General features: G+C 53.6%; 1 protein-coding gene across 1 annotated transcript in view; it reads left to right on the top strand.

The window, feature by feature from the left end:
- Positions 1–12,644, top strand: part of NRDE2 (NRDE-2, necessary for RNA interference, domain containing) — a 48,736-nt gene that overhangs the window by 32,574 nt on the left and 3,518 nt on the right. The window contains 5 exon segments of the mRNA XM_036064442.2: positions 629–749; positions 3,382–3,557; positions 5,769–6,155; positions 6,905–7,845; positions 8,603–8,741. Coding sequence (XP_035920335.2) covers positions 629–749; positions 3,382–3,557; positions 5,769–6,155; positions 6,905–7,845; positions 8,603–8,741 — 1,764 coding nt within the window.

The following is a 12,644-nucleotide window of genomic DNA, read 5'->3' as shown; positions in this document are numbered from 1 at the left end:
TATTCACTGGCTGTGCCAGCAAGTGTTTATTGAGTCCCTACTAGGTATCGGGCACTGTGCCAGATTTTAGGAACACAGAGTTGAGACGTCATGCCCTCAATAACTCCCAGTCCTATTGAAACTTTGAATCCCTTTCTCCTTGGAAAGTCTTGAAAGTGACATGATTTCAGGTATTCAGGGGCCCCGTGGCTTTAGGGGAACGGGCTGTGTCCCTGTCCCCAGCTAGACTGGCCTACCAGGGTCAGAGCTGGGAAACCATTCCTCTCCCACCCAGCTGGAGGCCCTTCTCGCTGACCGTGGCCGGTCTTTCTGTAACAGACTCTCAGAAGCGGTAGCTGGTCACACTTTACCGTGTCTGTCTGTCACAGGTCACTGGGCCCAGCCCACACTCAGGGGTGTGAATGCCACAGGGCAGTGGTAGGGTCACGGGGGGCTGTCTTGGAGGCCGCCTACCACACTAGCTCATTATTTTTTCTGTTTTGGGGTGTATCCTGTATCTACTGGAAAGACTATTGTCAAACAAGATTTCAACCACAAGCCCCTCTTATGCCGATTAGAGGGCACGTTGCTCAGTGACTCAGCAGTTTTGTACAAGTTAGGCTCACCTCCGTATTTTGAACCTGAACAGGTGGAATTCTTTGAGCCCTTCTGGGACAGCGGGGAGCCCCGGGCTGGGGAGAAGGGCGCCCGAGGCTGGAGAGCCTGGATGCACCAGCAGGAGCGAGGCGGCTGGGTGGTCATCAGTCCAGGTAAGGCACCTCTCTTTAGGATGCATACGCCTTTGCCTTCTTCTTCTGGAATGTGTTTTCACATCTTTCTGATTATTTGTTTATATGTATAAGCTCTTTTGTCAGTCTTTAAGAACACTGTAGAAACATCAAAATGTCAGAAATATGTTAAGTGGATGCATTGGGAGATTATAGAGTCTCTCACCCTTAGAGTCAACCTCCCAACCCTGTGGAGGGTTTGAGTTTCTTTCCAGAGGAAGTTTCATTTTTCCTTTTAAAAGGTTGCTCCTCCCTACGAGTCCTCCCCTCCCACCCCTTTTAGTGTGTCCTTAGGACAGTCTTTCTGTTTTCTTGGCAATGTACAGACCATCAGATCCTTTGAAGCATCCCTCCCTATTAAGAATACTATAAAATAATTATTAACTAGCATTTATGTAACTGTCATTCTAAATGACCCCAGAGTACTTTCTGGATTTACAGCCTAAGACAGCGCTGTCCAATAGAAACATAATTCAAGCCACAGAAGTAACTTCATATTTTCTAGTCGCCACATTAAAAAAGTAAGATGATGAAAGTAACATTGATGATATATTTTGTGTGACCCAGTGTGTCAAAACCTTAATATTTCAATGTGTAACTCTTCAAAAAATTGAGATACTTTGCATTTTATTTTTCACACGAACTCTTTGAAATCTGGGGTGTATTTTACACTTTACAGCACGTTTCACTTCAGACTAGCCGCTTTCGAGTGCCCCGTAGCCACATGGGCATGGCTGCCATCTTGGTCACCACAGCTCCCAGCTCCTCAGGGATTGCTTCTCCCCCTGGTTTTGTTGAAAGTGCGAGGGGGAGAGAGGCCCAGGCTTGGCTAGCCTCTTCTCAAAGATGTGTCACCTTCCTGGGCCTTGGTTTCTTCAGGGAATGAAAACTATGGATTAGCTCCCATCTCTGTGGTGTCGCGGCGCTCCAGGCTAGGTGGCGTCTCTGCCCTTTGGGTGTTGGGAGTACTTTTTCTCTGGGCAGCGCCAGCAGGGATGCTCACTCCTCAATTGGCTCGGCTATTGTGACTTTCCTGGAGTGTTCTCTCCCAGAAAGAACTGGAATCATTCTCAGGCTAACCAGTGGTTTCATATATGAAGAAAAATAACTTGCAAGGCAGAGTGGGGAGTAGGTATTACCCTTTTAGCCACTGAATCTGCAAGACCACACGAAGAACCAAAAAATGAAGTGTTTTTTCTTTTTTTAAGAGAGAGTATGAGCTGGGGGGGCGGGGAGGGAGGGCCAGAGGGAGAGAATCTCAAGCAGATTCCATGTTGAGCATAGAGCCCGATGCGGAGCTCAATCCCACAAACCTGAGATCACAACCCGAGCTGAAATCAAGAGTCAGACATTCAACCAACCGAGCCACCCAGACGCGCCCAGAAGTCTTTTTAGTAGTGACTTTTCTTTGAGTACCAACTCAGGGTGGTTCTCTGTTTTTAGGGGGTTTTTTTGTTTGTTTGCTTTAATGAGCAAGACTCCTAGAGTGCATAGAATTTATGTTCTAAAGTTCATCATGTTCTGCATTTCTATGAGACTAAAGCAGAATTCTCACAGCCGTGTCCCGGGGATGCTGTTGCCAGAAACTAGTTGATAACTATTGTTTTTTTTTTTTTTTATTTTTAAGTTTTCTTGTCCCATCTTGATAAGGTTGGTATTTAGAGAGTAGTTGGTATTTATCATTGATACTGAGGTGTTTCTTCTTCATATATTACTACTTACTTCTCTCTCACCCTTACTTTCTGTTGGTCTGTATTGTTATATATTTATATGTGTCTTTCCAAAACCATGTCGTCTTTTGAATTTCTAATGTAATAAATTCAGATATCTAAGCTGGATGTGTGACTCAGGGGAAATTTATAAGAAACTGCCCACCTGTTTTATGGGGTAGCCATACCATTTTATATACCCTGTTTGTTTATTTTTAAATATTGAACTTTACAGAAGACTCAAGACTTTTCTCCTCTTCCATTCTGCATGTTCAGAGTTAGGAAACAAAGTGAAAGTACAGGATATCGTGAATTGACTTTTTTTGAGAAGTGAACACAGGTTGTGATCATATGGCCACTGGCTGAAAATCCTGATGGCTTTAGGAAACCTAAACCAGTACTGTTACTAAGTGTCATTCAGCGTTCTGCAACTGTGTTGTCCAGTACAGTAGGCATTAGCCACATGTGGCCATTTTAATTAATTAAGATGAAACGAAGTAAAAAATTGAGTTCTGCTGCCAGCTACATGTCAGGTGCCCACTGAGTCACATGGGGCTGGTTGCTACCATATTACGCAGAAGATATATGTTATGTCATCATCGTAGAAGGTTCTCTTGGACAGTGCTGTTCTAGAATATGTGTGTTCCCATTTTAATTGCTATGATACCATTAAAAATCATCTGACTCCACTGGCTAACGTGCCAGGGTTTTTTGGGAACCTGACTGGTGATAGGAGAGTCCCTCAATGCCTCCAAGTCCCTGAACGTTCCAGAAGGCCGGGCCTGGCTCTTACTTGTCTTGGCCCTCCAGAGGCCCACCACAGAAGCTGGTGTCGCAGACTGGTTGGGCATCCGTGGTGGGTTTATTTGCTGATGAGGTGAGCTAAAAGTTTTGCTCTCGTCTAGATGATGATGATGACGAACCAGAAGACGAGGACCAGGAAATAAGAGATAAGAGTCTGCCCAGGTGGCAGATCTGGCTCGCCGCCGAGCGGTCCCGAGACCAGAGGCACTGGCGGCCGTGGCGCCCTGATAAGACCAAGAAGCAAACCGAAGAAGACTGTGAGGACCCAGAGAGACAGGCGAGTGTCCCACCCTGGGAGGGAGGCCAGCCGCGGGGTCCTCCCCTTCTCCCCACTGCCGTGGGCCTTGCTCACCTGCAGTAAGCTTGCTGAGCGCCCGGGGCACTTGCCTGGCTTGGGACAGGTTAGCCTGCTCCCGTCCCTGTCTCTGGAAGCTTCACCGGCCACCGGTGCTGTGGGAGCGTGGAGGAACCTGACCGCATAGTTCCCGTCCCAGAGTTGGAGGGAAGGCCCCTCCAGAGATGGTCTTCCAGTCACTCAGTTAATTTTTCACACGGAAGCCTGAGGCCTCAGGGTTTTCAAGACGTGGTATCCCTGTCCTAGGTTATTTAGCTCTGTCCGTCTGCTCTCCCCGCCGCATGCTTGCGTCCTCAGAGACATGGCTGTTTGACTCTGGAGGACGGGGACTGGATAGCGAGGCTGCGCTGGGACAGTCCGTACACAGCTGGTGTTGCTGGGGAAGCCGCTCACGTTTCTGGAGCCGCTCTTGTGCGCCAGGCACTCGGGTTGTCTCGACTATCCTGGAATGACGTGGCCCGTGCTACCCTGTCTCGTGGCCAGCAGCTCTGGACGTTCTATGTTAAAATGAAGGAAGAGATTCTATTTGGAGCCTGAAATGGACCCAGTTTCCTAAGACCCCAGCCGTACTGCTTGGCATGTGATGCACTCTAGGGACAGACCGGCAGGTGTTTGCGGTCGCGAGGCTCCCCAGCTGAGGCCTGGTCGGTTGTCTGCGACCCTCTTGCAGATTTACGTGTCCCAAGGGTGGGGATTTTGCTGGATCACCAGGGCACGGACAGTGCTTTTCTTGTGCTCAGTTAGTGTTCCTGGATGTTGAATGACTGTTTGATGCTGGGTCTAATGCTCCAGGCACAGGGATCGGCACGTGTGCCCGGAATGTTTGAGGAGTGGCGAATGGGGTTAGGACACAGGGAATTGGGGAGCTCTGGGCAGGAAGAAGGGGCCGACTCCAGGGAAACCGCCACTCAGCTCTGGGATGTTTGGTGCGTGGCCTGCCGCGAGGCGAGTCTGCACAGGACGCCCCTTTCCCGGCTGGCGCTGCGTGCGTTGAGAAGAGCAGGGTCTTCGGTATTCGAGGGTTTCACACCATTCAGGGTCACCTCTTCAGAAGCTGGTTCTCGAGGCTCAGAGTTCCGGCGGTTTTCTGGAAGCTCGTTTCTGGAGCAAACTTCTGCTGTGAGCAGTTCCTTGTCACTTAGCTTTTTCTCTAATCAGCGCCTGGAGGAGAAAAGCTTTCTGATGAATTGACCATTCTGAGGAGTCTGAGCCCAGGGAGTCCAGTTTTACTGTGCTCACGCTTCGGTTTCCTCTTTGCTGGGAGCCTCGGAGACCAAGCAGGTCGGGCGGTGCCGTGAGACAGAGGCCAGTCTCTGTGGCCTTACACTTTAAAGTGACTGCATGAAATCAGCTACGGACATGTACAGTTAGCATTATGTCTTAGAATTGCTCTTACCACGGCCTATGGATGATAGTGGCCTTCCTCCCTTGCTGCTGTTTATCTACCTTTGAGCATATTTTTCATTTCTGAAAGCAATTTTATATGAAGAAACCACCAAATAATAGAATTCTATTTTTTTTTTAAAGATTTACTTATTATTTTTAGAGAAGGAGGGAAGGGTGGAGGGGGAGAGAGAGAATCTCAAGCAGACTGCTGAGCACAGAGCCTGATGCGGGGCTCGATCTCACAACCTGAGATCAGGACCTGAGCCAAAACCAAGAGTCCGATGCTCCACCGACTGTGCCCCCCAGGGGCCCCCAAATAATGAAATTCTTATCTTCTATCTTAATAAACAGTTTTGACGATTGTAATTTATCAAAGTAACTACAAAAGCAATTGTGTGTTTTCAGAAGGGAATATGATCCTAGATTTTCTGTGAATCCGCTAGGCTCCTTTGGAAGGTTTCGGCTTAAGCCCGCTCACGGCCCTCCCTCCTCCTGAGGGTGCCTGGGCAGCGTGAGAACGCCACCAGCTCCCGCCAGCTCTCCAGTACCTGGCGAGGCCTCTAGCTTTTTTGCATCTTGCAGGAAACCTAGCTCTTGTCTGTTCAGAATTTAATTGGAACAGTGTTGAATCGTTAGCACATCCACATAAAAGGAGCCGTGGGGAAAGTCGCGAAGCCTTGTCGCTTGTCTGTCGCGGTGAACAAACCGCGCTCCCGAGCGGGCCGCCTCACCGTGTCTCCGTTACAGGTGCTGTTCGATGACATTGCGCAGTCTCTGATCCAGCTCTCCAGCCAGGATCTTCAGTTTCAGCTGGTCGCGGCCTTTCTGCAGTTCCTGGGCGTGCCTTCTGGCCTCAGCCCCCCGGCCTCCTGCCTCTACCTGGCCATGGACGAGGACAGCATCTTCGATAACGGGCTTCATGATGAAAAGCCATTGACTTTTCTCAACCTGTCCTTTTCCGGCGTCAGCTGTGTTGGCCGCTCAGACCCACTGGGCTGCCGTCGCTGGACCCGCGGGCACAATCGAGAGGGCGAGGAGTTCATCCGTAACATCTTTCACCTTGTGATGCCTCTGTTTTCAGGCCAGGAGAGGTCTCAGCTCTGCTTCTCCTGGCTACGGTACGAGATGGCGAAGGTAACTCCGGCCTCCCCTGCCCTGTGTGGGGGCTTCAGAAACGATCGCGGGGCTCTTGGTGTTCCTCAAGCGCTGGGCTTCGGCACCTCCTTGTTCAGGGACCCCCAAGGCCCCAGTATGTGGCTGCCCCACTGAGGGGCTGGGAGGGCAGGAGGAAAGCGGGGGGTACGCAGCTTGTCAGTGACTGGAGCTGTTTTTTGTGTTCGCTCTTCTGCCAGGTGTCTGGGATTATACGAGCAGTTAGTGTGAAGAACCAAGCTTAAGCAGGGGTTGGGGGATTTCGGGGTTTATTAAAAGATAAAATAAGCTACTTATCCTGCTCTTTGCATCTGTCTGCGAGAAATTCCTCTAGGATGGACTCTTCTGCCCTCCGCTGGCCACCAGTTAGTATTGACTATAACGCCCAGAGCTCTGTGCTTGAACTACCCAGATTGCGCACACCAGGATGTATTATGAAAATAGTGTGCGAGGAAATTTGGTGGCCCCCGTCTCACTGGAGAAGGCTGCTTGGAGCAGATGAGCCTTGTTTTCCGAGGTTTCCGGTGGAAACCTGGATGCGGTCGTTTGGGGGCGCCAGTGGCCTTGGTTCAATCCTGATCTGTTGTCCAGCTCAGAGAGCCTAAGTGTTTAGCAACCATGTGATGAAGGAAGTGTAGACGCCCGTGTCGCTTTCTGAAGTGCACAGGACAAAGGGATTGCTTGAAAATCACACAGCACTTACTTGGGAGTCCTTTTCTTTTTACTTCCAGGTCATTTGGTGTCTGCACACTAAAAACAAGAAGAGGTTAAAGTCACAAGGAAAGAACTGCAAAAAACTGGCCAAAAACCTCCTGAAGGAGCCAGAAAACCGCAACAACTTCTGCCTCTGGAAGCAGTACGCACATCTGGAGTGGTTGCTCGGCAACACCGAGGACGCCAGGAAGGTGTTCGACACGGCGCTCAGCCTGGCGGGGGGCGGGGAGCCGCGGGGCTGCGAGCCCTGGGAGCTCGGCCTGCTCTACGCGGAGCTGGAGCTGGAGCTGGAGCTGGAGCTGTCGCCGGCCGCGAGAGGGGCCGCCACGGCCCGAGCCGTCCACATACTGACCAGGCTGACGGAGAACGGTCCCTACGCGCCCTACTCCGGGCCGGTCTTGGCCGTTCACGTTTTGAAGGCCCGGAAGGCTTACGAACACGCGCTGCAGGACTGTCGGGGGCAGAGCCGTGGCGCCGGGCCGCCTCCCGCCGACGCCTCTCACCGCCTCACCGGCCTGCTCAGGTGCTTCATGCTCTTCCAGTACTTGACCGTGGGGATCGAAGCCGCTGTGCGGATCTACGAGCAGGCGTGTGCGCAGCTGCAGGGCTCCGTCTCCCCGGGCGGCTGTGGGCCGGACGAGCCCGGCTGCGCGCAGAGCCCGGGCCGCGGCCTCGAGGCCGTCACGCTGATGCACACGAGCCTGCTGCGGTTCCATGCGAGGGTCAGCGTGTGCCCCGTGGCTCCCCTGCGGCAGGCGCTCTCGGACGCCTTGCGGTGGTACCCCGGCAACCAGGTCCTGTGGCGGGCCTACGTGCAGCTTCAGAGTAAGTCCCACACGGCCAGTAAGACCAGAAGGTTCTTCGATGCCGTTACCAGGTCTGCCAAACCCTTGGAGCCTTGGTTGTTTGCGATTGAAGCCGAGAAAACGAGGAAGAGGCTGGTGGAAACCGTTCAGAGGTAAGCGCGGCCGCGCGTGGGTCCGCAGAGCCCGGGCTGTGTTGGCCGCGACCGCGGTGCCCGGCGGAGCAGCTGTGGAAACTGCACCGCGGGCGCGAGCGGGGGCTCCGGGCGGGACTGCGGGTTCAGGCCCCAGCTCTCCCCGGCCCGGCTGCGTGGCCTCCTGTGAGGGCTGCTCGGCGGGGCCGGGAAGTGCTGAGCACAGAGCGCGGACAGAAGGAGTGCCTGGCCCCTGCTCTCACTCCCGGGGATGACGCCATCGCGCGCCCCGTGTCGTCTCGACGTGGTGCGTGTGTCCTCCCAGGAGCGCTTCGGCGGCGGTTCGCTCTGGCCGCGTGTCAGCTGATGCCTCAGAGCCGCCTCTGGAGAGTGTTTCACTTGGTTTTTTATTTCTTCCACTGGGATCTGACTCACGCTACATCCCCTAAATTGAAAGGACTTCCCGTCAGGGAGCATTTGCATTCTGCTCAGCAAAGGGGGGGCTTGGTTCTAGAAAGCGGAGACGCAGGGAGCTTGTGTGCGAGTTCTAGGCGGCCTCTGGCGTAGAGAACACGGAACCCTGGGCGCTGCCTTCCTCTGGCCTTGGAGGGGCCCCTCGTGTCTGCAGTCTCGCCCCCAGCGCCGCCAGACCTGGGGCACGGCCCCGTCCCTGACCCGCTGGTCCTGCCGGAGCTGACGTTTGCCGTCGCTGGCGCGTCTTCCGCCGGTGCCGTGGGCGCGAGCCTGGTCTCGGAGTCACGTGAGCCTTGTCTTGCAGGGTGGATGGCAGAGAGGTCCACACCACACTTCCTGAGACCGGCTTGACGCATCGGATCGAAGCCCTGTTTGAAAATGCGTTGCGGAGCGACAACGGTAGCCAGTGCCCCTTACTGTGGAGGATGTATTTGAACTTCCTGGTAAGAAAACGTTTCGAGTGTTCGTTTCCTGCCGAGCCTCCGCTGCTTCCTCACAGGGGAGAACGTGCAGGTGTTTAGTAGCCACGTCCCAGGAAAACTGGCAGGGGCTTACTTTTCCCCCCACACCTTCTCGGCCTCGATGAATCCTTCTGAGAACCCTGGTGGAGTCACGTCAGGTCTCTCTGGACTTGGGAGGGGGACGCAGGTTGCATCGCTCCTCAGCGCTTTGGTCGAGCGGAAGGAAGAATCTTGGGACTGTTGGCAGCAGAACGTAATGTGGCGCTCTCGGGGGTGACTTCCTTGAGCCAACAACTTGGAAATGGCCTGAGAGCTTTCATTGGAAAGAGACCTTCATTCTCTGCTTTCTGTTCATAAGAATTCCCAGGTTCTGATTCTGTTCCGTCATTGAAGGTAGGATTCACCGTAGAATGTAGTTTTGACAAGAGGCCTCTCCAGAGCAGCTTTGTTTTCACGTAGAAGTACCCGTAGTTAGCGACTGAACATGGGGAGATGCCGTTTGATCGTGTTCATGCGCGTGGGGGGCTGAAAGGCGCTTCTTGGGCCTCGCGGGGTCTGTGAGGTGACTTTGCCTTTGGTTAAGGACCTGGCGTTGAGATGCCTCATTTCCTGGAATACATCTGCCAAGTTGTGTGGTTTTTCAGAAGTGTAGTCTCCTGGGCCACTTGAGTGTTTCAGCTGAAGGCTACTAAATCACACCCAAGTGATCTCTAATGAATATTGTACTTTTTAGAGGCCAGGAGTGACCTTCCTTATCTCTCTGATTATTTCCACTGGATAAATTTCTCAAGGCAGTCAAAGTATTTGAACTTTTCCAATCAGCACATGACAGAGTTGGGTATAAAGAGATGTGGAGAAAGTCAGTTACGGGCTAGGAGAGCTGTGGGCCTTCCCCATCTGAGATTTCGGAAGTCGTCTTGGTGTGCCTCCCCTGAGCTCTGAGACGCCCGATGGCAGGGGGGACGCCGCATGTCAGGACAGCGGCTTCCTGGCACACCCGGGACAAGGAGGCGCATCCTTGCGGGCAGAAGTCGGCATCAGGATGAACCAACCCAAAAGTCTGTGTGGTTTGTTTTTATGTAGGATTTTATTTATTTGACAGAGAGCGAGCGAGCACAAGCAGGGGAAGTGGCAGGCAGAGGGAGAGGGAGAAGGAGGCTCCCTGCTGAGCAGGGAGCCCGACGTGGGTGGGACTCGATCCCAGGACCCCGGGATCACAACCCGAACTGAAGGCAGACGCTTAACCTACTGAGCCACCCAGGCGCCCCAAAAGTTTGTGTGTTTTTTTTAACATTTATTCATCAGACCCAAAAGCTCAGGTTTTATGTTTTGGCGCCCGTGTGTGAAATGGAAACCTTCAGAGATCCAGATGGTGTGTGCACGGCGCATTCGTGGCTGCTGCCTGTTAATCGGGTGGGGGTGCAGCTTAGGCAGACCGCGGTCCGGAGAATGGGCTTCCCGTTGCATCGCCGCTCCTGGGTGGGACCACTCAGCTGAAGGAGCAGGTGAGGTGCTCCCTCAAATTTCCAGTGCCGATACCGTGTGAGTCTTTGTAAGCAAGTGAAGGACCTTGAAATGTGAAAAGGGAGGGCTTGCAGACTTGCCGGTTTAACTTCCCCTGTTGTTGGTAGAGATGGTTAGGGCAAAGATGGACTTAGGGTATTTCTACAAAGAATCTTCCTGAGCCACATTTGGTTGGATTGTAGAAAAATTCTCTTTGACTTGGAAGAGAAGATTGAGGCCCTTAAGGAATTTCTGTTTTTCTGGAAAGGGTAGCATTGAACCAAGGACGAGTTTGAGCACGACTTCTCTTGCAGCTCCTGAGGCATCTGGGTTGGCTCCCGAGGCTTTGATAACCCCGTGGAAAAGTCCACTTAGGGCCAGAATGCAAGGTGAGGAGAGGGCCGGAGGGAGCCGGCTCCGCGGAGGAGAGCTGGTGCTTTGGTTGTGTGTGCATGTGCCTTCCCGTGTGTGTGTGCGCCTGTGTGTGCACGTGCACATGTGTAGATCTACATGCACGGAAGCCTGTTTACGCACCTGCTTTTTTCCTGCAAAAGTGACGGAGGGATTACAGCTGCTTGTTGGCCACGGAGCACGTGGGACAAGGACGGGGTTGGCCAGTGAACGCTGCCCACTAACGCTGGAACTCCGCTTGAAACCTCTGCTGCGGGGGCGCTTTCGAGTGCGCCGTTCTCCCTGCACGTAAACACGGTCTGCCAAACCTTGTTCTGTTGTTTTGGCTAATATTGCAGTTCTTTTCTTTTTTTCTCTTTCTTTTTTTTAAAGATTATTTATCTGAGAGCGAGCACAAGCAGGGGCAGCGGCAGGCAGAGGGAGATGCAGGCTTTCTGCCGAGCAGGGAGCCCGACGCGGGGCTCGATCCCAGGACCCCGGGATCATGACCTGAGCCAAAGGCAGACGCTCCAGCGACGGAGCCAGCCGGGCGCCCCGAATTGCAATGCTTTTCAAGATTGTGAGAGTTCTTTAGTTTGGTCATCCGGCTACACAATCAGGAAAGAAAGGACAGTGTATGAAACGTTAGCTGGTGAAACAGTCTTACGAACGGAAGGAGCCGTGGCCCCTCTAGTCCCCGGCTTGTTTTACCCTCCAGCATCATTTCTTCTTCCCCCGTGTTGGCAGCGGGCGGAGGTCAGCCTGCATCGAAAGGCCAGAGCTTAGAGGAGCCGGTGGGAGGGCGAAGAGTCGTTTTCGGTTCACTCTGCGGGTCATGGGGACGTAAGCCTCCTCCCGGGAGCACTCCGGGTGTTGTGGAAACATAGCTTTTTGTTTGGGTTGGTATCAGTTGGGTCAAGTTACTTTAAAAAAATTGTATTCACTAACAGCTGCTCAGATTTGTCTACAACCAGATAAGAAAAGAGAATCAAATTTTACCAAAGCCCCTCAGGCGTTTCCCTTTCCCCCCATGCTGCCTCCGCCGGCTGGGGGTGGCCCGCGCCAGCTAGGAGGGTACCCAGGGGCCGAAGAGGCGACCCCTCGCTCGTGCACTTGCTGTCGTGGAGGGGCAGCGGCCCCCGCACACGGCCCTCTTGCTCTCCGGGCTTGGGCCTGGGGGGCGGGCCCACAGGGCTTTCCAAGGACTTGTGTCCTCCGGTCGCCGGGGTCCTGTTGGCCGGGTCCCTCCTGGGGTGTGTGTGAGGCTCCCTCCCGGACTAGAGTGGCCTCTGTGTGAGACCTGGCACCCCTTCACTCTGCAGACCAGTTGGCCTTACGGGGAGAGCGGCCCCCGCGCTCTGCTCTTCCCCGGCTGCGTCCCCTTCGGTTCTGTGCTCACCCCGTCCTGACGCTGTGGGGTTGCGCAGCGTGTGGGAGTCGCCCGTCGCTCTTGCCTCAGCCTGGACTTAGGAATGGTAGCAGAAGGCACGGGTTGTCAGGACGAGGGAACTTAGAGGGTGAGGACGGACGCAGAGAGCCAGGGCAGCTTGTCTTCCCAGGGGAAGCTCTGCTCTCGGGAGAGGCCGAGGGGGGACTACTGGGCTGGGTCTCAGAGTATGAGATCCCGCATGGAGACAGCCAAGAGTCAGCACGGCGCTGTCGCCTGGCATTGAGCCTCCCATACCCGGTAGCCTAGGCATTCTGCAGTGGCTGATGAAGGGAATCGCAGAGAGCAGTGTTCGCTGGAGTCTAGCCAACCGATGGACCTGAATTTGCTGGGTTCCAGGGTTATCACTGAGCCTCACAAATACAGGGCTTGAGAATGGCCAGTAGTACAATTTTTCCTTCTTTCAAGAACAAGGAAACCGTGTCCTAAGTTTATGAGAGGATATTGAAGTGTTCTGGTGTGTGAAGGAAGGACAGCTCACACTGTTGCTTGCGTGTGAATTCAGAGAGGTCCAGCCTCGGAAGGGCTGGAAGGGAGGGAAGACA

Source organism: Halichoerus grypus, chromosome 8, assembly GCF_964656455.1.
Source record: "Halichoerus grypus chromosome 8, mHalGry1.hap1.1, whole genome shotgun sequence".
Taxonomy (NCBI): Eukaryota; Metazoa; Chordata; class Mammalia; order Carnivora; family Phocidae; genus Halichoerus; species Halichoerus grypus.
The sequence above is the reverse complement of the archived record's forward strand: the minus strand, read 5'-3'. Positions and strand labels throughout refer to the sequence as shown.